This window comes from Centroberyx gerrardi, chromosome 24, assembly GCF_048128805.1.
Source record: "Centroberyx gerrardi isolate f3 chromosome 24, fCenGer3.hap1.cur.20231027, whole genome shotgun sequence".
NCBI classification, from domain to species: domain Eukaryota; kingdom Metazoa; phylum Chordata; class Actinopteri; order Beryciformes; family Berycidae; genus Centroberyx; species Centroberyx gerrardi.
Genome location: NC_136020.1, coordinates 2,650,946 through 2,677,870, shown reverse-complemented (window position 1 = coordinate 2,677,870; position 26,925 = coordinate 2,650,946). Strand labels below are relative to the sequence as shown.

Here is a 26,925-nt window from a genome sequence, read left to right as displayed (position 1 = left end):
CGGGAAGTTTATGGGCGGGAGAACACTAAACCTTTAACATGGTCTTGTTTGAGGAGTTTTCGACCGGTCTGTGTGGTCTCTTTGAATGGCACTGTTCCCCTCTAAGTCTGCTGCGAAATTCACAGAGCACCTCTTGCACCAGGCCATAAAGAAAAGCCCACTGCTGTTTGTTTTGGGTTACAGTCAATAAAAAGATTATCCTCATACTTCGCGGCTCCTACCAAGAGCTTGTATAGTGAGAGGGCCCATAAGTCTCCTGGAGGAAAAGACCTGCTGGATTTGATGGCGAAAAAAATAAAAGGCGGGAGAAAATAATAACAAGGTGTAATGGAATCCAATCAATTTCACTATCAGCCGCTCTGAGGCTTTCTCTGAAATTATACCCTGCTCCTTTCTGAAAATGTTTTTCCATACAACTTTTAACAAGCCTGTGTTAGTTTATTGTGGGGTTCCTGCATATTTCATCAATGCCTGTGCAAATGCAATCCATTCCTGCATGAAATAAACTCCCTTACTCAATGCGCTCCACTGTTAAGCTTTGAAATGTGGAGACTGAAGTCCTTAGAGGTAAACTAAAACGGGGGGGGGGGGCGGGGGAACTCGGAAAGCAATCAAAAGTTTTCCCATTATAGAAGGTAAAAACTTCAAAAAATCAAAATGAAATCACCTAATATGTTTTGAAACACACAAGTTGTCCAAAGTGTAATCATTAAAAGAGTGAAATCATATAGAACCACACCATGCTATCATAAGTGTTCAATTATTTACCTGTGTTGAAGCCCCTGCCCAGGGCCGGCCAGGGCCGATGGTTCTTCCACAGGTTCCCAAGGTACCAGTCACTTTGGTTCTCCACCAGACCCAGAACCTGCTGACCTGAACAAAGTAAACACAATCTCATTATTGGATTTATCACATCAATTTGAAATTAATTTATTGTGGAGTTTAAATTGATGTGGTCTTGTTAGTTTGTGTTTTCTAGTTATTTATTGTGTCTGGGGGCTCTTGGTAATGGCCGGGCCGTGGTCGACACAAACAAATAAAGGCCGGCCTCAAATACAGGCCGGGGAAAAAAACAAAGGAAACAAGACTAGGTCAAAACCTAGTATATGGCTGGACCGTGTCCGTCTCCTCTCTCTGCCGCTGCCTCTCCACCGCGCCCACGGCCCGCATTGATCCTCCCGATCCAAGCCCCGGACGCCCGGTGACGCATCGGCATCGGGACCCCCGCCAAAATCTCGGCCGGATCACCGGGAACACATCGGCGCCCAGCTATCGGCACTGGCCGGAACCGTGACCCCGGGAAACTCCGGAAAGCGTCGACAGTAAGTCCTCAGCGTGCCGAAATCTCCATACTTGTCTGTGTCTCTCTCTCCGCCGACAGAACAGAGGGCTGTCAGGTGGACTGAGCTCGCGCATATGCATCGAAATAAACGGCAATATGATATAACTAGTGATGTTACGTCTGACACCGAAGCTCCAAGGCATGCGCCGTACTCGCTAGGCAATTGTATCTAAACCACTGTGCCGAGGCTTGCTTTGGGGCGGAAAAAATCACGTGACTTATGACGTATGAAGCAAACACTGCTTCGTTCAGTACCTGAATCACATGACTGGTTTGGTTTGACAGGTTGGCGCATTCAAAACTTTGGCGGGATCGCGCGGGATTCCCTATTTAAAGACCAGACATGATGCATTTGTCGTGAGTTGTAGTAGTAGGTGTTTTGGAGTGTCGTAGTAAACAGGATTGGATTGCGTATTTTCAAGTGTGATGGAGCCATCAAGAAAGAGGTCCGCAGTGTGGGAACATTTTGAATTGATGCCCCCGAATAAGGTAATTACAACATAAGCAAACATTTATTGTCCTTGATGTGTAGGCCTACAGTAAAATGCACAATATTAATGAAAGGGTAAAATAACATAATGCATTCAAATGATCACTGACTTTGCTAACTGATGGTTTTACAGGTCCAGTGCTTGCTGTGTCCTCAGCAGCTGGCTTATAACAACAATACCTCTTCAATGCTGAGGCATTACAGGGCGAAGCATGAGAGGTCTCAGTCAGAGAACAGGCCGGCTAATGCCAACAGCCAAGGTAGGCCTACATGACTTTATCATGCTTACAACTGTCATACTAAGGAAACAGTGAATATTACACTAATCAATTATGTTTAATGAAATCCACAGTAGTAATGCCAAAGGATTAGTATTTATGTAACTTTGTTGTATATTGCCCTGTGTTACTCTTACTACATTTCAATAACACTTAATATTTCTTTTAAATCAAACCTAATGAATTATATTCTATGCATTACCTTTTTTAGGCAACAGAAAGCAAGAACTTGATGAAGCTCTTGTCAACTTCATAGTAAAAGATTCTCAGCCTTTCTCCGTTGTGGATGATGTTGGATTTAGAGAGCTTGTGGCAAAGCTGGACCCCACATACTCTATTCCAAGAAGGCAGGCTCTCAAGGCCATGGTGGATAAGGAGTATGTGGTGCAGAAGGAGAAGGCCAAGGCTGAGATGCAGGGGGTTGAGGCTGTGAGCCTCACGGCAGATATGTGGACCTCAATAAATATGGATGCATATCTTGCTGTCACATGCCATTTTGTGGACGACAATGACAAACTGTCCACTGCTCTTTTAGGGGTGAGGCCATTTCCTAAAACCCACACAGCAGAGAACATAGCAGAGGTGAAGCAGTCACTGATGGAAGAGTGGGGCATTCAGGGCAAGGTAAGATGCCTTGTTACTGATGCAGCTGCTAATATGATTGCTACCGCCAACAACTTGAAGTTGAGGCATGCTATATGCATTGCACATGCCCTCAATCTGGTAGTTAAAAAATCAATTGATGCCACTCCTGGGCTTGATGAAATGAGAACAAGAGCAAGGAAGTTGGTGACTTATTTTAAAACCAGCACTACAGCAAAAGAGAGGTTGGGGCAAATGCAACAGCAAATGGGCCGGCCAGTGAAGAAACTAATCTTGGAGGTGGATACTCGCTGGAACAGCACACTGGAAATGCTGCAACGGTTATATGAAGAGAGACAACCAGTGGCAGCAGCTCTTGCCACTCTGAAGACAGATGTGTGTACTCTGAACTCCCAAGAATATGACAGCACCGAACAATGCCTTAAGGTGCTGTCTCCATTCCAGGTGGCCACTGTGGAGCTTTCACAGGAGAAGAGAGTGTCAGGGTCGAAGGTCATCCCTCTCATCCGTATGCTGAGATACACAGTAAATGACATGATGCCACAAATCACCACCAACATGGCAACACAGCTTGGACAGAACCTTGTCAGAATCCTAACAGACAAATTATCGGCTATTGAGACGATGAGTGTAATGACAATGGCTACACTGCTGGATCCTCGATTTAAAACTCTTGGATTTCACAATCACATGCATGCTCAGGCTGCAACAAGACGACTGACAGCAGAATGTGCAGCGCTCATCAGAAGCACAGCACAAGACACAGACCAGCCATCCACATCTTCCCAGGCACCAATCCAGCCAGCACAGCCAGACCCTGCAGCACAAAGTGCACAAGCTGCATCCTCCACAGGTAATTTTTATATGCTATTAATAAATTGTTCATTACGCATTATGCAACCCAAGATATGTGAAGATGAATGAAGAATAACTACTGAGTGTTCATTTCTGGTGAGGTTGTTATTCCATATTTTTCAGGTGTTAACCTGTGGAAACTGCTGGACAACGATGCCAACGAGGCCAGAAAAGCAAAAAATGCCACCTCGGATGCAACAGTGGAAGTGCAACGCTACCTGACTGATCCTCCTCTACAAAGAGCAGAGGACCCACTGACCTACTGGTCCAATCATAAAAGTGTATACCCTAATTTGTATCACCTTGCAAGACAGTTTCTGTGTACCCCAGCCTCATCTGTGCCCTGTGAACGGGTTTTCTCAAAGGCTGGGGAAATTGTGAGCAAAAAAAGAAACCGTTTGAGTCCTCATACTGTTGAGAAAATACTGTTTCTCAATAAAAATCTGTGAGCATTATCCCCATTCTCCCACATTGTCATGAGTTACACAAGCACACCCTCTGCCCTGTTTCCCAAGCACACCCTCTTCCCTGTCACCCAAGCACACCTATGTACCCCAAAACCTAAGTACATACTTTGCCCGAATACTTATACATAACCTTTATTTGTAGAGCACATTTCATAAACGTTATAGCAGCATAAAATGCTTCATAACAAAAATAGAAATATACATATAGAATCAGACGTGCCAAATAACATACATTGTCTTCAACATTAATGCAGTCAAACAAATGAAATGTGCATGGCGCATCACATCCAAAACAATCCCAGAAGCAATAACGGAGCATCTGCGTCTTGGTTGCACTACATTTATTTGACCAGCAGATGTCACACACGCGCGCTGTGTTATTTGAAGCTTCGAGTAGTGAACCCATTTTCGACACAATTGGCTGTAAAGCCTCAAAGCTTCAGAAAGCCTCGTTTGGCCATCACTAGATATAACTGTATAGATTCTATTCTTAGCTTCAGTTAGCTTCAGTTAGCTTCAGCTTACATGCAAACAACGGTGGATACCGGTAAACTCCTGGTGCCTGTTTGTAACTGTAGTTTGTAGTAACGTACAAGTGCCACAAGATGGCTCGGCCGGCGGAAGTCTCTGGAGCATGCCGTCGTCGATTACCGTAATTATCGTAATGCATTGCAGTAACAAAAAAACGGCTACCTAACGTACCCCAACATAAGCAGATCAGAAAACAAGGAGGCTTCGTACTAATATATGAGCAAATATACTTATCAAACAGAGGGAATTAGAAATAAAGGCCTGTCTCTAATATAAGCCTGCTTCCAATAAAGGCCTGGTACCCTTTGCAGCTGAGGTAAATAAAGGCCCGGGCCAATATTAGAGGAATTACGGTAAGCATTTCATTTTAACTTGGTGCACATGGCAATAACCTCAAAGGAAAAATCCACCCTTGGATATTTTTCTACTGTTAAATATCATCAATTTGCTATGTTCAATACATTCCAGGAGTTATTTTATGATTAAGTGTTGTAATTTACTGTTTTGGTGTACCCACTTTCCCTCAACTTGCCTCGTCTACTTGTACTTCAGTCAATGGGTGTATGGGCATATAAACAGTTTGAAAGAGAGATCATTCAGCTGTGGGTTATACATGTTGGTGGAGAGAGCAATAGTGATAGTAAGAGCAAGAAAGCCAGTCAAGAAAAAGTGAAAGTGAGAGATAGAGAACAATGCTGTAGTGTGCCGTGTCCGGTTGTTCAAATTACAAAAAGTCCAATGTTTGCCAAACATAGGCTCATCTGTGGCGCACTGCCACATTATTGGCATAGCTGTCACAAAATCAGAAGTTGGTCAATGTATAGAAATTGATCTAAATCAATCTCTAATGTGCCGAATGTACACATGACGTCATCATCGTCAAATGACAGAATTTGGTGCCCTAACCAGTAGACCACATCACACTCAATCTGAAAGAGCCGCCCGTTGTGAAAACTAAAGTGAAACTTAAAATTCTACAATTTGCTCCAAACTTGCATGTGTTAGTAACGGTACTGTAAACAGTAACACTTTTTAATCAGAGATTTATAACACTGCTTGAAACTCAGAGAGTTAACATGAGTGCAAGACTAGCATATTGTTCCTGTTTACTACTGGATTCCACTGGACACACTGCTGTCGCTGTATGGACAAGTAATTAATCCTATTGAATTCCCCCCCCGTCTCCGCCACAAGTAAATTGTCAACCTGTGGGAAACACTGTGGGCTATTGAGGCTACTGTCGTTGGAGCAATTGGTCTCTCTGCCTCTTCTACAATGAGATTTCTTCCTGTATGACTGTTGAACATCACTGCCAAATGGCGGCTCTAGAAAGAAGCCCTTGCTTTTTGATTCTGAGGGGCTGACACGAAAACCTGACATTTACCGCTGATGTTTTAGATATTGCAATTAAACACCATTGTAGCTGCACTGGCAGTATCTCAACATGACATCACGTTGTCTACCTTTGGCCAGTTATCCATTGGAATAAGAAAAATACACCACCAAACAACAAAATTGGCCCAGGAATGCAAGACACACCAGCACTAGCTATTTTTAGGGTTTTATGGTGGATTTTGCTTTAAACTTGAGAACTGGTCCATGGTTCAATACCCCTGCAAATTTGTCATTCTACCATTTCTTTTTTACCATTTCATACCATTTTTTGACAACTATCAAATAGTAAATGCACATTGGCACACAATGTGGATTGTGTGTGGACAGAAACAGAGGTGGGAGGGGATCAACAGCAGCCATTTCTGGGTCAACTTGTTCAACACAGCGCCAGGAGGAACATAATCCCCTCATAAAGTGGGGTTTTATGCGTGATTCAACTACAAACTGGAATGAACTTTAACTGCTGCCTCAGTAACGGCAGCACGCTACTACCACCAGTAAAACTGAGAGAAATTGTGCAAATTGAATTCAATAAGCCCTCAGTGAGACTCACTCAGTACACATGAATTTTAAGTTCTTGAGCCACTAGACAAACGTATAAAGCGTACAGGAAAAGAAGCTGAATGAAATAAAGAAGAGAAGAGAGAGATCCAGAAGATGAAGGGATGAGAGAGGAGGGGATGTATGTGGGCTTTGGGGCGAGAGATTATGGAAGGCAGGCTGGGCAGAGATAAAGGTCGAGGAGATAGGCATTAGGGAGGAGATAGGAGCCTGGAGAGAGGGAAGGGGTGTAGTGATGGCAGCTTTAATGAAGGCTGTAAGGAAGATTAATGAGAGCTTATTGGAGCAGGCAGCGGAGAGCAGGCAGCCCTTTAGAAACCCTGGAAAACAAAGCCCAGCACTCTGCTATCAAGGTGACAACTGAGTGGGACAATTAGATAGACCTCAAAAACAAAACCCAGCTTCTTTTACTGGGAGACACTTTAGAAGTGGTTCTGCTTTGGTTTGATTTGTGTTAATCAAAGCAGTGTCTATTAACTCAATCAAACCTTGGTGTAAGCGGTGGTGTGAAGAAAGTTATACTGCAGACTACGTGGGGATCAACCTTCCAGTTCATATTCTACCTAATCTTTTTGCAGACCAAAAACTTTGACTAAATTCAAACTTTTGTTTTGACATCCATGATGAGAAAAAACAGATCGGCAACTGACCGTGAAGCCTTAACTACCAGCTTTCTCAAAAGCACTGTCAAATCCTCCCTTTCTAAGTCAGACACCCATGACAGGCGAGAGAAAGATAACAAAATCAATACAGCTCTACTCTGTTTCAACAAAAAGAAGGAAATGCCCTGTTTCAGACAAACATCACAATGAAAATATCCCATTTAAAAAAAAAGTCACCATGCTTCTTCAAACCTTTCCAAACCTTCAAACAAAGCACCCAGCTGTCAGCCACGGCCACTACACTAACTTTTCAGTTTCACAACACATTAGTTCACATTGCACTGTTTAGTCACTATTGATCTTCCAATTCACTGATTGGCTATCTGGCTTGTCAGCCCCTAACGGATTAAAGCCAATAGCTTTATTTATAGATTAGAGTCTGGACAGCATATATTAGATAGTCGGACATAATAGTATGCATATGCTGCTAAGCAAGGTCTTCAGACAGCAAACCCAGACAGCAAACCCAAGCAAGGTCTTCAAGAAGCTATCCATCTCCCACCATATAAGCAGCTGAGGGGAATCTTATCGGATCTTAAATTAGGTGTGGAGAGGTAGGAGGAAATCTCCATCAGTCTGAGATTTTTTTCCTGCTGATCCAATGGTGCTGCTACAGGTGAAAGACAAAAGCCAAGGTCACCGGTCCTGACATTACTCGGTTTTCACCCCATCGCTTCATCTTCTACAAAACAAACCCATTCCCTTACATGGGAGTATTGATTAACAATTTTATTAGTACGTGAAACAAACTGCAAAACCTGAGAAATCTCCAAGGTGATTATCAAATCCAAGAATGCCAAGTCGATACTTTTAGAATGTTCTTCCCAAGTCGTCTTGGAGAGAACAAATTTCTCAAGAACGCAAGAACAGAGAACGCATCTTTACAGTTCCAAATGGGCTGTGTGCTTGACGTTGTGCCGTCAATTAAGACGCATAGGTGTTCATTTTCCCATCTATTTCAACCGGCTTTGTACTGTAGACTGTTGCGCTGTTTGGATCATTCCCGTCGACCAAGTCATCATCCAATGCATCCTGGGTTAGCAAATAAACTTCCAGGATGTTCTCCATCCTGGGTGTTCTTTTGTTTTGGAAGTATACTCCAGCTTTTAAATATTACATCAAAGGCATCATGGAGGACACAAGAACACACAAGAACACATATTGAGAAAGACCTGTGCTTTTCAAAGGAAACTAGGATTACATAAAGCAAGTGGTGTCCCAGAAAGACACATGGAAGCAAGCAGGGCTAAGCTGGAAAACCCCTGCTCGCACATTCAGATCCAGATCATTATGTTTTAGATCAGTAGTCAACCAAGCTCACCACCTATTTTATATCAAGTTTACTAACCTGTCATGATGTTAAGCCATGTACACTTTTACCCGTTTGCCTATCTGCTGTCAACATAATGTACAATTGCAAAAAAATTAAATAACTCTGGAATGCTAATAGGCAAAAAGAGAGCTTAGCTAGTGAGTTAGCGGTACCAAGCAAGCGGCTGTATCTGTCCCGGTGTCCTTGAAGGCCAAGTGATCAACTAAAAAGCATTACTGTCACCAAAGGTTTGATCTGCTGAGTAAGAGAGAGATGATGCTTCATGCACTCAGGGAGCCGTAATACACTTAAGTGTTCATAATTCAAGGGCAGATGCTGGGAGTTTAGCACTGCCAAAGCATCATCTGCCATTCGTTTTGTCGATAGCAGACAGTGGAGGATCAAGGGAAGGTATGATGTCATGATGTGGATGAGTGTGTCGTCATGGTGACGCATTTCTGTCACCAAGCAGGACAGCATTTTGCACATAAACTGCCGGAGTGGAACAGGTCTGAATTTGGTTTCCTGGGTTTCATATCTTACATATCTTCCTTTTGAAGCCGCTCTCAAGCAGAGAGCAGCATCCACTGCAGTCCATGACTCAAACAAATCATGCATTATATAGTGCTCTGGAAATTCTGCCTGCAGACTACCACCATTTGTTGAGTAAACCTAATCAGTAATCCAGATGAATAATTGAAGATTTGGGAGTGGGCAAAAAATCCAAAGGGTCTGATCAGTCACCTTTTAACTTCCGCAGTCGCAAGAGTGAGTTTAATGGGAAAACAATACAGGAGACAATTTAGGCTATTTTAGACCCGCAGATACCCTGGAGATATACTTTGAAGAGCCAACTCTCATACTCAGAATCTAAAGGATAATGGATGAGAAAGGTCTGATATGGTATCTCCAAAGCCCTCTACCACCTATCATCAACTCTCTCACCAAATCTCTCATTTCCTTCCTTCATGCCTCGCTCCTTCCTTTGCTCCTTGTGTTTTAACACTATAAAGGCCTATGGATTTTGGGGGTATAAGAACAGGCCAACAAGCCGTTGCCTGAGAGGGGTAAACCTAATACTGGCTTGTGCGGTGTGTTTTTTGGAAAAGTCATGGATGGACAATTTGAAAGCTGAGATATTTCAATGGTTCAAAACAGCAGTCAATGGACGGCAGCTTGGCCTTTAGAGTGTTAACTCCCTTTAGTGCCTCTGACCTCCATTTTCAGTGAAAACTCCAGTGTTTCTCTCATGATTAATCAGCCTTCTCTGTCCGAGCAGAGAGAGAGAACGAGAGAGGAGATAAGGGAGCAAGCACATCTGCCTGCTGCTATTGATGACGCTGGTCACAACTCTCTACGTGTTCTATTCAGCTCTCACAACATTACCTGGGGATAGGGCTGGGTACTGTTTGGTCTTTTTTGGTACCGGTACCAATACTAGTACAACTGAATTTGATACCAGTACCAAAACGTTACTTTTTCAATACTTATGTTAAAATGAAATGTAGCCAGACTTTTGACTATTACTGCGACGTTATGTATTAACTTAATTAAGTAAACAGAGAGATGAAGGTGTAGTAGATGCCTGGACAAATTTGTTTTTTTTTTTGTGTCAAGTTGTTACCTAGCGAGCCAATCAGCAGTCACTTTACTCATTGGATGAAAGATGATGCGAGATTAGCCATTACAGTATACCAAACTTTGGCACCGAATGTTGTAACATATTTTGGCAGTTGGTAGTACCGACATGATTTGGTACCCAGCCTGACCTGCGGATGTCTAGTGATTTGTAATAACTGCAGAGATTGTGTAATGTGTAAAGTAACAATTCCAGCACAAATTATCTACTGTGTTGTGGTGACGACAGAGGTCCCCTGATAATGCTAATATAATGCGGATCAAACTCTCTGTAATTGAAACTGTAATTTAAATTTGCCACTCAATTTCTTTTTCTTGATGCAGTTTCTATCTTTCTCCCATCGTGAAAAATGGAAGTAGTAGTGGAATCTATAAAAGGAAGGTTTTGAATGCATTTGACACATCAAGAAGTGTAAAATCGCAATCTTGATTATGCAAGCCTATCTGGGGCACCACTGGTTTCAGCAAATTAAATTATCCTGTGCAATTGTATTTCATGAAGCTCAGACGTTAAGGGGTAATTCATTAACTACCAACATAACACTAGTCCAGTGCAAAAAAGGGTTTTTGGTACAACCAAACACTCCTCATGCATCCAAGCGTGGCACTATCTCCCCAGGATTGATGCTCTGTGCTCCAGCACAATGCAAATCTGATGTTTAATTTCCTCATCCCTTCACTTGCATCCATCACGCCCTACATTTCAAACTCACCGTTGTGAATCATATCAAAAAATTGGCTTGTGTCCTTGAACAACGAGATGGGAAATGCACTGCATAATATTTATCTATACTCTACTCTATGATCTACTTGTGAAGTTCCCTTCTACTTCTCTATTGTCTTTTAAATCCAGTAACTATTCTACCAGATCACAGACTGGTTAGACTTAATTACGGTATGTATAAATTCTGATATTGGGAAGACTGGTTTCTGGTACTATGCACTTTATAAATGGAACAGACTGCACTTCAATTTTTGAAATTGTCTGCCTAAATGACTTTAAAGCAATGATATCTCACATCTCTAGGACCTTTGTGATTGCTTTGTTATAATGTATGTCCTTATATGTTGCTGCTTGACTAAAATGTATTGTGCATTTTCTTTGTCATATAATTTTTTCTCTCTTGAAAAAGAAGAGACAAATAAGTGCGTCATTGGTTTTGATCACCCAAGTCACCACCTTATTAAGTAAAGGATATATGTATATAGGACTTCCTCGTAAAGAGGAATTTGTCCTTGTCAAGATTAATTCGTGGAGTGGATCCTTGCTTGGCTAAAGCAGGGCAGAGGCACTGACGGTTGATTTAGTGGAGAGTGAGGTGTGGTGTTAAATCTATCTGACTACTCTCAAATGAGGCTCGTCACCAGGGAAGGACAACTCTGCGGGGAAAACACCGCCAAGCCCTCCTCTTTTCAGGACCATTGGGCCCCAAGGCTGCAGGATGCTGGACATGTTAGAGTACCAGTGTCGTATCAGTCTATGGGACTCGTTCCAGCCCACCACCTCTTTGGAAAGACTTCATCAGACCAGTGATGGGCAATTATTGCTTGTGTCAATCAAACTGATATTAAGCCAAGCCCCTGTGCACTGTGATAACTTGTGCGCTTCCCTCTGCCTGACTACTACTCTCTCCTCTCTGTCTGTCTCCATCTCTGTTGTCTCTCTCTCAAATCAACACACATTTCAAAACGGGGGTGAATGGTAGATAGCAGAGGGGCACTATGAAAGCAGAGGCAGTAGGAATGCTGGTAAAATGGGTTCTATTGACACCGTGGTCAGTGAACTCAGTCAAAGTGTCCCACAAGCCCTTTGAGCCTCAATGCCTCATTGAAACCCCATACATCACATTTCCAGCAGGGCGTGAGTGGCGAGGAGGACCTCGGTGAAGCCAGGCAAACCACTCACTGCAAAGGAAAAAGAGCACACATTTTCGTTCAATTCTGAAAGCTGTCTCATCCAATCACATGGCCGGAGCTGTACAGTAAAAACTCTAATTGGGGTTACACTATCAGGGTTAGTCAGGACTGGGAGGAGGGGGTGGGGGTGGGGGGCTGTTAAAGTAAGTAAATATTGGACTTTTGGACCCACAGTGCAATTGTTTGGTATAAAACACACTTGGATTATGCTACACATGCTGTATGTAATAATTTTACGGTCATTCTTTGCCCTTTTTGGAAGTCTAAAGAACCAGTTCCAGGTCTTGCTTTGAGCCAGATGAATAATCTTCCTTTGTTGCTATAAATGGTTTTAGCTTGTGACTAGAGTGTTCCTGACTGAAATTAGCAGTTTAGTAAAAGGGACACCAGGAAATTAAATGTTTAGGGACATGATATCCAACATGTCTTACTGTATTAACCCTGTTCTGAATCAATCTAAGAGTGTCCATGCATTTGGGTCAAACCTAATGTGACCAATTGTAATTCTTCTCTCCCTCTCTCAGGTCGCAACAAGAGTGGGGAAGCTTATCCGACAGCACACCCACACTCTTCCTCATTAGCAGTCCTGCCCTCTTCCACTGCACAGGAACCTTTGATGGTGAGAACTAACCAGGACATAGGTGGCTCCAGGGATGGGTTCCCAGTTGTTCCTGGTTGTTTGCAATTGCACTTCAAGAATCCACAAAGGTCGTAGCATTATAAAGGGTAATGCTACGACAACACTGGCAAAATGGAGGAGGTTGAAGCTACCATCTTGTTTTTTGATATTTTGTTATTGCTAGACTTGTGTAGGTGTCTGCTCCTGAGGTTGGACGTAATTTAGTTCCAAGAAGTATGTCCTGAACTTGTCTGCTAGTAATGGAAACACTTCCAGAACCCGTTTGACAGAGCGGCAGGGCAGGACACTGGAAAAGGCTTATTAGTGAAGTGAGACTAAAGTTTGAACTTTAGTCTGAACAAGTTTAACTGGTGCAACAGGCTGTTGTTCACAACGTCCTGCATTCTCCAGCAGAAACATACAGTCAGGACATGAAGCTGGTGTGCGCAACACCTACAGCACCTGTCTGTTACCCACCCACCCCCAGTCAATCTGTTGTGTCTCCAGTGCCAGGTTCTCATCAGCAGAGCCCACCTCTGCATTATTGATTTACTCGGCAGACGTGTCTCACCCAGCAGCACAAGCAAATGTACATCTGCTGTTTAATGCCCCACTTACATTGGCCTATAAACCCACTGAGCATTTTTAGATGTCTTTAAGGGCCCACAAAGCACCATGTGTGCGTGTCGCTTTGGAAGGCAAAAAGCTTGTCCAACACCGTGTTGCTGAGTGCAGGCTGAAAATAGGTCACTCTCAGCAAATTCCCAGAATTTGAGACAGCAGATGAACTAATGTTCTGGTCAATGATTTATATAACATTGTTACATAGAACATGGTGGACTATCGGCTTGTCTTTGAAAAGGATTATGGAGCAAACACTAGGGGCGATACTTCTGCAAGACTCCATGGAAATCTGACTCAAGCTCAGACTGCTCTAATTCACTTGGAGGCACAAATATTTTTGTGGAATATTCAGAACACAATCCACATATACCTATGACCTTGTGATTATTCAATGACAAGCAAGATAAAACCTTTTAATGGTTCATGATAACATGCGCATGTATTTGTGTAGCCCTGTAATCGCAGGTGCATGGGTGTGTGTGTGTGTGTATGTGTGTGTTGCAGGTGCTTGCATGTGCATGTGTTAGTTTATATATGCATTAGTGTGAGGATGGATGTAGAAAGAGAGAGCGACAGAAAGACAGAGAGAGATACAGAGCGTGTGTATGCATGATAAATCCTATTCATGAGCCTTGTTTGTTCCAAACACTGGCTTCCTGCTGAAATAAAAGCCCCCGGTGAAGTCGGCCATTTCAGAAACCTTGCACTGAGGCTCCTCACCAGCTAACACCAGTCCAAGTTTGACCGTATGCTGGTCAAAGCAGAAGAACAGGGTGACATCTTGTTGCTACAACTTGGAAGTGTTCACATGTTTAAGGGTGCAATGAGCAAGATGTCTACTGTCCCATAGCACAAAATGACCATATGTGTGGGTGACTGACAGGGTTGGTGAACGATACCAATGATCACATGGCTAGGTCCTGAGATTTTGGGCTTTCAAAGCTCACTTTCTGGCCCGTACTCTGTTTTGGAACAACCCCACGCATTTTCAACTGCTCAAAGATGGAGGAAGATGGAGGATGGTGCAATGAGGGAGCGATCAGCATCGCAACACATTTAATTTTCAAGCCAAGCAACTGCCAAAGCAGTATTTTTTGCATTGTGACATATTACCTCTTCACAAGAAGTTTCTGTTGGATCTCTGCTCTAATTAGCCAGCTAACTCGTTCTATTGTCAAAATGTGACTTTTGTATTTCTGGGCACCATAGGCTGTGCCAGAGACCTGTCAATGTTGCTGTAATTTGTTGATTGATCGCTAATAGAGGTTGATATAAGTCATAATTACTTAATGGCCCTTTAACTTTTTTTTTTTTTTTTTTTTTTTGCAATGGCATAACAGTGTGCAGACACTTGTACAAAAGAACTGCATCCTTGCTGCTGAAATGTATGATTGTGTCACATCTTTAGAATGATGGACAGCAATCAAGATGGAGTCCTACATACCCTGATTCATACAGGTTTTCACTATGCTGGATGCTTTTTGATCAAATCCAAAGTATTTGATCCAAAGTATCGCTGGAGCTTGCTGGATTGGACTGTGGCAGTGACATCATTGGCGCAAAAAGAAGTGTATTTGCACCTGATGTTGTGAAATATTAAATGTGCCAACCATCCAATTAATTTTGATGGCCAGTTTTGAACGCAAACAGCAGGGAGCGACATGATGACTTTCCCTCCCTATTGTTGTTATTAACAAGTTATTTTAAAATCAACCATAAATGAACTGCAGCAGATATTGCTCACACTAATCTGCATTTCAAACTGCCAGGGCTTTTTTTTTTTTACATTAAAGTCAAGTGGGAGCAGCCGTAAGCCGGATGTAAAACGGTTGCTTTGAAAATACGAGAAAGTTGTGAAGAGTTCAACATTTTAGAGCATTTTAGAGCATGACATGAAATGCAATTTTATGAGCCGATCAACCACAATGAAGAGGAGGTGGGGTTTCTACAGCACATCAGCAGCTGACAGTTACGTCAACAACAACCACAATGAAAGTGGACAAAGTAGCGGTATTAAAGTTGGTAGTAGCAGTTACTGATGACGAGTACTACATCACAAATAATTACAATGCGATTAAAGATTTGTCTTTTTTACCCAAAGAGAGTGAGTGATGAACTGAGCACATGAAATAAACGAATAGGTCACGTTATTAAAAATAAATGATGTGTGGATGGGTGAAGTTGTATGTGGCTTTGCAATGAGATCCATGTTGCTCGCTGTGCTACATTGCAACGTCGGACCCAGCGGAAACAAGCATTGATGAACTTCAAAGCGTTTTTGCACACACAATAGGAAGGCTGGACTTTTGAACCCCCTTCACCAGTCAAGCAAAGATGCCAATAGACCGCACAATGTTAAAGCTGATGTCTGCATCCACAGCAATTTAATGACTTAATGTATAAAGGATATAAAATGTCATGCTGTAAAACTTAATCTTTGGAATAAAACACCTCAACCAAATCAGTATCTGCATTTTTATTCCTAAAATATGACGATATATAGAGGCAAAACGTTGGTGTAGTCATTACTTGATTATATAACATGAGCAAGCACTTTGCCAAAAGCGCTTGAGTAAGCAAAACACCAAAAAGAACTAAGCAGTTACATGGTTAACAGCAACAAAGTATAAGGTATTAAAAAACATGACAGATTTCTTCAATCATTGTGAATTTACTGCATGGAATTCTTGGAATGCGCTTTTATGTAATAGAAAATAACAGGACATAACTAGTATGGATGAGATTTGCTTAATGTCAAATATGGATAGATATAGAGTGAGCTCAGTCCATTAAAAACGCTTTTCTCGCACATACTCTCTCAGACATATCTCTTGTCCTCATAATTTTCTGACCCCAAGTCAACACACTCTGAAGCCATTCCCTGAAAAAAGTCTGTTCAGACTTTTTCAGACCAGTAAATGTCGATATCTGTTATATGTTTTAAAAGCATATATCGCATGGAAAAACAGAATTGATGTTGCCTCCCACTCTAACACTGTCTGTTTCGTTTTGCCTCTTCACTGTCACTAGAAGTAAGTTACAGTGTGCAGTGGAAAAAGGGAAAATAATCCCCATTAAACTAATTAACTGTGTGATAGTCATGTTAGGAAAAGGGTCAGACAGTTGTTGTTTGCTGATAGTAGCAGCTGGTCACTATGGAAACAAAGTGCAAGTCAGGTAACCCACTTTTCTTCTTCATGGTTGAGGCACCACTTGTTCTCTAAAAAATAAATGTACACGTAGCACACATGCTCACATGACCCTTTGCACACATACACACTCACTCAATCACTCACTCATACCTGGCCATAGCTGGGGACGAAGAGAAATGGGCCTAGGAGCGATTAGGGTTGGGTACCGAACTCGGTACTTTTAAAGGTACCGACCGAATTACGTTGGTACTACCGAGTACCGATGCCAAATTTCAGTACCTGAGAGCGCATCTGGGTAAGAGAGTAGAGAGAAAGAGAGAGAGCGAGACTACGAGAGCGAGATTACGTCACTCCTGCAGCTTGTTCAACACAGTCAGGGCAATGGCGAGCGGAAAGCGGTCCCAAGTGTGGTTACACTTTATAAAACTTGACGCAGACAACGTTCGCTGCAATGTCTGTGATGCGAAATGCAAAGCTGGCCATGGCAACACGTCTAACCTGAGGAAACACCTGGTCAAACACAAAACATTTCTAAAACCTGAAGAGTAGGGATGCCGCGATCGATCGGCCAGCAATCGGAATCGGCCGATATTCAGTATAAATATGAGATGTTTGTAATGTCTTTTTTTTTTATATATAATTGGGGTGGGGAGTAAGCTATTTGGTGTGATAATCAGAATGTTATATGTATTATAACATTGTAACCTTAAACCTTATGTATCAATCACTGTGATCGGTACATATTCACATCTCAGTCAGCAGCGGTACAGCGTCTCCTCCTCTCCTCTGGCGCCGTGCGCACGCAGGCAGGTTGATAACCATGGATCCCATGCGTAATTCTGAACAGATTTCTGTCATTCAAATTTCTCTGTAATCCGCAAAGTCTGATTGTTAATTCCTTGTGTCAATTATGTTTTTATCACCAGTCAATCAAAGGTTACGGTTTGAAATGTAAGTGTCGGGTTTTCGCTGCGGCACCACACTCGCTTTGCGAGTCCTTTGCGAGAGGAAGTAGGCTATTCAGTAAGATCCCACACGTAATTCTGAACAGATTTTTGTCATTCAACCAACTCAGAATTAGTTTAGCTACTTATAAACAGCCAACTTACTAAGAAAATGTTGGTTTTAAACCGGGCTTGAGCCCATAAATGCAGCCAATGGGACGGGCCCATGCCGGGCTCAGAAAGAACGTGCACGGGCTCGGGTCGGGCTTGTTTTTTTGGGCCCGATCTAAGGTCTGGTCAAGACCCTAACAGCGGAGAGGCAACTGAAAAGTCTCATTTCTCTCTCTCTTAAGAACATTCACTTAGGCTATACAAAAACAAAGACTGAAACGGATATATATCTTCAGAGGGTGTCTCCATTTATTTAACTTGACTCAACAACACAGGCAAGTGGCAACAGTCAGAGTCTTGTGCTTTGGTTATCTCACTAAATCATGCCGCGCTACCTAGAACGCACATGGTTTTGTTTACATAATGATCAAGTAAATATTGAGGTAGAAAAAAAGAAAATGTGGATACTTTTTAACCAGGACTCAATTTGATGGATGAAATGTATGTAAAATGGAAACTTTTAGACCTATAATACTGCTATACCAGCTGCTATAACAAAACAAAAAAACTATCGGTATGGCCGATCGGTATCGGCAGATATGGCTCATAGACGATCGGCGGCAAAAAACGTTATCGGGGCATCCCTACTGAAGAGTGTACCGTATTTGATAGCCTGAAAGCCAAGTCCCCAGCAGCAGCCGTAGCTAACGTTAGCAGCATGCAGCCAGCGCCGAAGAAGTTGAACCCTCCATGGACGATGAAACTTTAAGTGAGGCATCGACAACTTCATCGACATGTTCAGGTAATTAATTAGCTAGTTGGATAAGTTGTTGTTGGAGATAACTGGGCTTTTTTCATTGTCTTGGCTGACGTTAGCTTAGCATTTTTACTAGCGTTATCATTATCATCAGCTCGTGAGTCGTGTTGTTTACACTCTTGCTTTCATTGAGAGGTCACCCTGTCCCACTCTCAACCCGCCCTCGTGTCACAGTGAGAGCCGCAGAGGTTACACCCTTCACCCTGGCACAGAAGACATCGTTACCCCTGGCTATGCCACCAGCTATGCCCTGGTGGTGACAGACTGTGACAGGTTGGAGGTTGTAGGGATGGGTTTGGGAGGGGAGAGGGAGGTAGGGAGGGGGTTTATTTTGTGTGGTGTGTAAAATGTTCTAAATAAATAACAATGTTCTAAATAAATAACAATGTTGAAATTGAGAAGTTTGGACTTATTTTTTACAACTGAAATTACATTTTTGTTATTACAGAGAGAGTAAAGTACCGAAATAAGGTACCGTTGGGTACCGGTACCGAATTCCAGGTACTGGTACCGGTATCGGTTCAAATGTGAACGGTATCCAACCCTAGGAGCGATACACAACTCCTGAGAGCTGGTTCAGATGTAAATGAGGTCACATGCAGTGCGGCACGTTGCTCTATCTCTTCCCCACCTCTACATGAAGCACCCTGACCTTGTAATACCTGCCCTCTCCCCCATGGCACGCAACCCCGCAAGCCTCAAATTTGTCAGAGTGGCCGGGGTCATGGAATGCACTCCCTGGAGGCCGGGGTATATGGGAAGGAGTAAAAAATGAAATATGAGGTCTTTTGAGTGGCGTTCTAATTTCCCCGGGGTTCCACACCTAACCCCAGAATGTCTGCTGATTAGCATTGGGGGTTTAACAACAATGAAGTACAAGCGGGGGACCAGTGATTGCTGAGAATGGATGAATGAATGGTGTGTGTCACCGCCTCTGTGTGGCCCAGGAGCCCCTAAGCAAGAACATACAATTAGCAATCAGGGAACAGAAGTGGCACACATCAAACCTTTCACCTCCCTGAGTGCTGCCGGGGTTAAATGGAGAGCCGGGGAGAGTGGCTAGGTAGGAGCTGCCTCCACTATGTTCTGTGGAAACTCTGTAGTTTTGTAACGGAATAAAGCCTAGGTCACACTAGACGATTTCAATGGTGATTCTAAGATTGACTGGATCGTCCTGACTATCAGGGTTAGTCGGGACTGGGAGGGAGGAGGGGGTGGGGGTGGGGGGGTTGTTAAAGTAAGTAAATATTGGACTTTTGGACCCACAGTGCAATTGTTTGGTACAAAACATTTGGATTATGCTACACATGCTGTATGTAATAATTTTATGGTAATTATTTGCCCTTTTTGGAACTCTAAAGAACCAGTTCCAGGCCACTTCAGTTATTTTGGAGAAGACTGACATGGAGTGGAGTGCAATCAAGACACCAGGATGTAGCCCATAATTGCACTCCACATCAGAACAAGTCGCCGCAGTCCATCCTGAACCAGGTACGCCATTAGATCGCAATTCTTTCTTGCCATCACATTGACAGGGAATTGGAGAAACAGCGTTACAATATTCACCCTCATATTTTTATCTCCAATAACGAAGCCTGTTCCCTGATGGGTGTATGAAAACAAACTGAGTCTGAATATAATCACCACAGGAAGTTTGGCAAAGGGAGAATAGGGACAAAAGGAAGATGAAAAGGCAAGGAAGTATACTTGGTAAGAGAGAAAGAGACGGAGAGAGAGAGACAGAAACAGAGTGAGAAAAAGTGAGAGAAGCTCCCAGCAGGAGGCTGCAGCAGCAGCACTATTACCTGAGCAGGCGGAGAGACAAGCTGCTGTCTGCTGACTGCAGAGGAGACTGCAATATTTGACTTACAGAGAATCCCACCGACTCAATCCCACACACAGCACATCAGACTGCTTTTTAGGGCAAAGTTAACTGCTAGCGATTCTACCCGTCTTTTTTAATGGCTGTCAGCATTACAAAGCTATCAGTTCTTCCTACTTTACAGGCAGCTGACGGCAGTGGCAGCCAAATGTTTCAGCTGAAATGGCAGAGATCATAAAGGGCCGACAAAAACACAGCAGAAATGTTTACTTTCAGTGTAGGGATGACATAGAAGTATAGATTTTGGCTTTGAGTCTTGGGTGGGAGGATAAATCTTCAGGGGTGTGTGGACATGTAAACTCCAGCCAAACCCTTGCCAACATGTATGAATACAGTTTTCAAACAAATATGAACAGTTTTATCATCCCTGATATGCTGGTGGGATATATGGTGCCAAAAGAAGTTAAAATGACCATGCATAACAGTAATCGTGTCGGCTAAATCGTGGGACTGTATCAGCTCTCTTTGGCATCCTTATAAGCTTGTGTATCAGCTGGTAATTTGCAGAAAGCTAAAGCTTCGGAGTAACATTTATTGAGTGTGTCTTAGCGGGCTGTTGTACCACTTTAAAAGTAATGGGGCTAGACAGTTCAGCCAGACTGGACAGCAAAGGGAGTGGGTGGCAGAGGTGCCGCATTGGAGTCAACTGTTAATTAAGATTGATCCAAACCCCTGCTGGCTGCGGTGCACTATGGGACAGCGCTACCCATAAATCTTTGAAGCCACTCCACTGCCACCTCCTTCCCACCTCCTGCCTACTTCCCTTCCTCCCTCCACTCTTCCCTACCTCCCAGCAGACCCCCAATATGTAACATCCCCCACCCCCCACCCCCCTCCTCCTCCGCCACCCACTCTATGTCCCAGCTCCTTCATAACTCCTGCCTGCCTCCTTTCTTTCCTCCCCATTCCATTACATCTATCTGAGGACATAGTGGGCTCCCTAATATCACCTCCCACCAACTCCTTAGCAGCTTCTATATCCTCTAGAGATGAGTCATATAAATATTTGTTTGTGGGGATCAATGTCAAGTTTTTGCAATTTGTCCTTTAACCTTGCAGGTGGGGGTTAATCAACTTTGCCGTCCCAAATATTTTGTTATTCAAAGAGTTTACATAGCTGTGCAAACTGTTTATTACCAGGACATGGAGTTGGAGAAAATATGTTTCAAACAATCCAAATCAATGGAGGAAAAACGATTGCCAATGATTGCTGAATTCACTGGTAAATCCGTCTTAGCCTGTACAGACTACCCACTGGGAGCACCGACAATATCTGCCTCCTCCCACCGGGCAGCATTTCTACTCTAATTTTGTTTGTGTTAACCTAACATTGCCATATGTGCAGTGAATGCTTGAGTCTATATCATTTGACATTTTCAGTGTCTCCTTGTGTCATCCTCAAACATTGTACCTAACCCTTTCGCTCAGTGCATTGTGAACAACTCCAAATGCTTCTCAATCTACTATAACTAGCCACATACTCTATACAATTATATATTCTTGTGTGAAATCAAAGACCCATGTTAACATCACACACTGCACTTCTATTTCACCACGTTTTTCATAAGTATAAATGCTATGGATCTCTGCCCAAACAGTAACAGACTGCTTATCACTGGAAATATGGAACACAATTATTAGTCAATACTTAGTATGTCAACATTCATCTAATACTTCACCTCTGAGTGGAAGTAAAATTGCTCTGCACAACTACATAAGTGTAACTCCATATGCTCCAAACATTTACCAATAACAACCAGATCATTCCCATCTCTTGTCCTCATGTAGTGAACCCCGGCACATCGCATGAAGCTATATTTCCCTATGGAACTTTTGTGCATTGGTCAAAAAAGTTAGTGGACAGATTATTTGAAAATGGAAATAATCCAATAGTTGCAGCCCTATATTTGAATATTTGTTTACACCATGCACTGAGTAGCTGACCACAAGAAAACGGGTTTCCTAATATCCTCCCTCAAACTCGTCTCCCATTCCCTTCAGACTTCCACAGCCTGGTGAAAAGGCCTGCCAAGCTTGTTAGAAGTGAACAGACACCTAGTTAATCTTTCAGGCTCATCACTGGAATCTCACCAGTGTAACCGCACACACTTACAATACTATCCTCCTGCCATCTGCATCTACAGTATAGTCGGCAACCACATGGATTTAAAAAGAACAGTCCTACATGGTGAGACATGTTGCTGATTTTCTCCACATGGACATTCAGCCATTGCTGGAGAAAGTGTGGGGAGACTAGGGATTAGAAACAAGCAAGAGGTAAACCTCTGGACAAATCCCCAGTCTGACTGACCTTTTATGTGGCACTTTGCTTTTGTCATTGGCAGTGATGGGGAAGCTCATTTGAAAGTCTAATTTATCCAGCTACAAGTTACTTCAAATTGGAAGATGTTGAGCAACAGCAGAAGTTGAGCAGTCAGAAAATAGGCATAGTCTTACCTTTAAACTTGTGGAAGACGGCCCAGAGCTCGGCGATGTCGGTAGCGAAGGTGATGTCAGTGTCTAGAACGATGACTCGCTGCAAATCGGATGGGAGCGTCTTGGTGAGCACCAGCTTCATTAGGCCATAGATTCCGGAGTAATGCTTGTTGGGGATCCATGACACCTCAGACTGAAACACAGCAGACCAAACCAGTTCATACACTGACCGGTTTCCAGCGGGGATGGCTGTGTCAGAACAATCCATCAGTATAATAACCAATGAATTAGATGTTGTACCATAGGGATCATTTGATTTTCAGTTCACCTAATTCAAATGAAAATTAAATCACTGAATTAAAAGTGCAATTTATATAATAATGATAGAGACTGGGTTTGAGATGTCGTTACAGTTTGAATAAAATAACATTTTATGGCAGATTTCCAGTTTTTGAATTTAGAGAATAAAATTCACTTCCTAAATTGACTGAATTGAAAATTAATTTATCCCATCCCTGGCCACCAGTGCTGCTTTTCCAGCTCCTTGTGTATAAAGTCATCAATCATTTTCAATAAAAATTTGCTCCCTCAATAATAAAACCTCTCTGGGTATATGCTGGGATCAGCATTATCAAAGAGGGTTTATAATGCTCATAACTTCTCAGAAGAATCAAAGAAAGTACTAGTCAGATCATGAACTACTAGAGCGAAGTTTAATGCAGTTCTGATCAGTTCTAAGGGAAGCCGGGAAGTGCTGAGGTGCAGAGGAGTTGGTGTTCCTCACCTTCAGCTCGTCGGCATCGTAGAAATCAACCTGGACGGCAGGAACCATCCACGTATGGAACAGAGAGGCCAAGATTTGCTGGGCGATGGAATCCGTGATGAAGTGGAAATGGAGGGGGTTCCGCCTGTGGACACACACAAGTCGAATGAACTCCATGCCCTTTCCCAGCAAAAACCTGCGTCACATTCATATATTTCCACACATGCTGCCCAGTAAAAAAACAGTCCTCTGCTGTTGGACACTGGGAGTTGTCCAGTATAACCACAGTCTTCTACTAGTGGCCACTGAGCAGATCCACTGGAGTAGTCCGGGGTTCAGCGCCTTGCCCAAGGACACCACGACAGTTATTGAGGGAGGGGAGTGTTACTCATTCTTTTTCCCCAGGCAGTTCTGGAATTAAAATTTTATCAAAATTGGATCGGTGGTGTAGTATGGCCTTTCAACGTCTGAAATTTTGACATTTAATTAGAGCAGTGTATTTTTTAAAGGCCCGAACACAGTGCTAAAATGCATCATCCCTCCAACTTTAATCAAAATCAGACCAATGGTGTCTGAAATATCATGCTTTAGTTTAAAAATGCTGCACCCCCATCAGGCCAATCAGTGTATTTTTTAAACACTGGAGCACAGTGTGAAGATACAGTACATCATACCCAGAAGTTTCTCAAAATGAGACCAGTGGTGTCTGAAATGTTTCACGCTTGATGAACAGATGGACACAGCCCGATCCATAGTCCCACAACCCCCTTTTCAAGGTTCAGCATACTCAAGATGAATATTTCATGTGTTTCTATACTTGTCTATATTCTATTCATTGTACATTTCCATATGAACTACATGACCAAGACAACAGGTAGAATTCACACTTTCAGACTGGATGTGAGTGTGTGCAGTCAGCCCTGAGGCCGGTAGAGCCAGACAGTGCAGCTAAGGAGATGACTCATCAGCAGACAGGACGACCAATGCCTGACCAAGAAAAGACAGTACATTCTGCCCCAGTATGAGCTGTTATGTTACATTAGCCTCTTCAGGGAAACAGAATGAGGGGGTTAAAAATATGTATTCAGAACTTCCAAATCAGGGCAAGAGATAGCGACACCGAGCTGGTTTTCTGTGAGGATGTGAGCACCCCGGGGCGTCTTGTGCTGAATAACTCTGGGAATGAATGTGTCAGCTGCACTTGCTCAATAACGAGTAGTGGAGGCTGGGAGCTCTCAAAATGTATCCGAGCTCTGGGTTCAAAACAAGCTGTCAGCAGCAGCAGCACAAATGGAAGGGTCTTCACACCTTCTGGACAAACAGCAACGAGCCCTTTTACTGGACGCTTGGGATTATGCCCAAGAAGAAGATTATCAGAGCTGGGCCCATGGTAATCTAATAATCTAATCTTCAAAATGGATTATTGTAATCTTGTTCTAGTGCTGTAGATAAAGATCTTCACAGTGACTTCAAATTGACATTCATTGTGCTCCCATCTGCTCGGCTCCAGAAAGGAATGGTAAAGTCTGTCCTTAAAGTTCACCCAAAAATGAACATTTGGAACATGAACATTATCTTCTCAACCTCATGTCAGTTGAAACACTAGTGAAATTTGTATATCCTGACAACACACAACGAGTTTGCTAGCACTGTTCCCTACCAGCCTTCCCCAAAAGAACTTAAGTGGCTGGGTCCTGGTTCTTTAGAGCTCCAAAAAGGGCAAAAAATTACCATAAAATGACTCCAACCAGCTTGTGCAGCAAGTGTTCTGAAGCCGAACAAATGCACTGTGGGTCCAAAAGTTCAATATTTACCTCATTATCTCCTAGATTTTCCACAATCACAGAGCTCCTGTGTCCTCACATGTGCTCCTCGTAAGTGCCTACTTCCGAGTTTTACAGTCGTAAATACAACTGGTGTATTCAAGTAGGCTATTTTTTAAGTCTGAAAATAACGAAATGAACCCAGAAACACAGGACACTCTTTTGGTGACTATTTTAGAAAACAAGTGTTACAGAGATACTTTGTGCTGCAAAGGCAGGATAAAGAGGAGAATACTCGCATCAGTTTTGTAATTGATATTGTGATATCATGTTTATTGGATAAAAGGTGTATATGTGTGACACCTAAAAGTTAAAGAAAGAGTGAGAATGTCACATCTTGGCATCTTGGGTATCATGTAAAATCTGACTCCTATTTGTATGTACCACTTTATTGGGTCGTTCATGTGTGCTGTATCCGTAATTACAATATGTCCAACAGCATTTGAAGGCATCTGCTTGCTACTGTTGTGACGCTTGGAGCAGTGCAGAACAAGTGCAGAAAATCTAGGAGATAATGAGGTAAATATTGGACTTTTGGACCCACAGTGCAATCATTTGGCTTCAGGACTCTTGGATTATGCTGCTCGGAGACTATTTATGGTCAGTTTTTGCCCTTTTTGGAACACTAAAGAACCAGGACCCGGCCACTTCAATTCTTTTGGAGAAGGCTGATATGGAGCAGCACTAGCAAACTCACTGTGTGTTGTGTGGATATACCAACTTCACCAGCAACTTCGACTGGCATGAGGGTGAGTAGGTAATGACCAAACCTGAGCTTTCAGCTTCACGTAACAACGAAGAACCTTCTTAATCCCAGTGTCTCTAGAAGAGAATGGTTGCCTTTGAAACCAACAGTGGGATCTTTATGATTAAGGGTGCAAGAATGTTTGAAGTGGTTTATTTGAACTGTCGAGTGTTTACTCCTTTAGTTTGGTTCATTTGGCCCGGTGAGAACAATGCCATTTGTACTCTACATGCACTAAATAACCGCACCAAGACACCTGAAAATGTGTCAGCAGTTCAGTACTGTTTGTCAGGAGCGAGAACATACTCTGAGCGACACCAAAACGCGATCTCCCCCTCCCAATTATTCTAATGGAAACCATCAGGCCAGTGGGAGATAGCTGCTGTTGGACTCTAAACCAGATCAGAATGATGAGAAGTCCCGGTGCCGACTGAATAGAGAGAAGAAAAGGAGAGATGTCATCTTTGAGATCGGACAACATCAGTCACACAGTGAGGGTGGACCTACTGGGCTCTCCATCACAGAGGCGAGAGATGAACTGATGGCAAAGGTTTGATTTACAGCGCAGGCTAAACAACACACCACCTCTGGCACTTGACCAACGACATAAAGTAATTGAAAAGAATAGAATAGTACATCATATATGCCATTTATAACTTGCTTCACAGGGATTTTAATAGCATATTCAATATTTCATCACAAATCGGCAATAGAGATAGGGGCAAAATATATTGCTTATGAAACTACTTGATAAAAGTTGCAGGTCAGCTCATTGAAGGGTCAGGTGGTGTTTTGACGATGACTGCCCCTTGAGATTATTGCAGCCATCACATTCTTTCAGCCAGTCAGCACACTGTTCTATACTAACAGATGGCAGTCCAACAGCCTGGCCTCCCAGGAGTCCGTCCACTCCTCTCTTTGTCACTGTGGCAAAAACAACAAGTCAACATTTAAACAT

The 26,925-nt window shown here is 42.8% G+C and overlaps 1 protein-coding gene across 1 annotated transcript in view; it reads right to left on the bottom strand.

Annotated features, from left to right (window-relative positions):
- large1 (LARGE xylosyl- and glucuronyltransferase 1) overlaps positions 1–26,925 on the bottom strand; it is a 95,941-nt gene that overhangs the window by 24,448 nt on the left and 44,568 nt on the right. The window contains exons 5-7 of the mRNA XM_071905093.2: positions 23,421–23,544; positions 22,658–22,829; positions 769–873 (exon numbers count right to left, since the gene is read on the bottom strand). Coding sequence (XP_071761194.1) covers positions 769–873; positions 22,658–22,829; positions 23,421–23,544 — 401 coding nt within the window. The remainder of the gene's footprint in view (positions 1–768; positions 874–22,657; positions 22,830–23,420; positions 23,545–26,925) is intronic.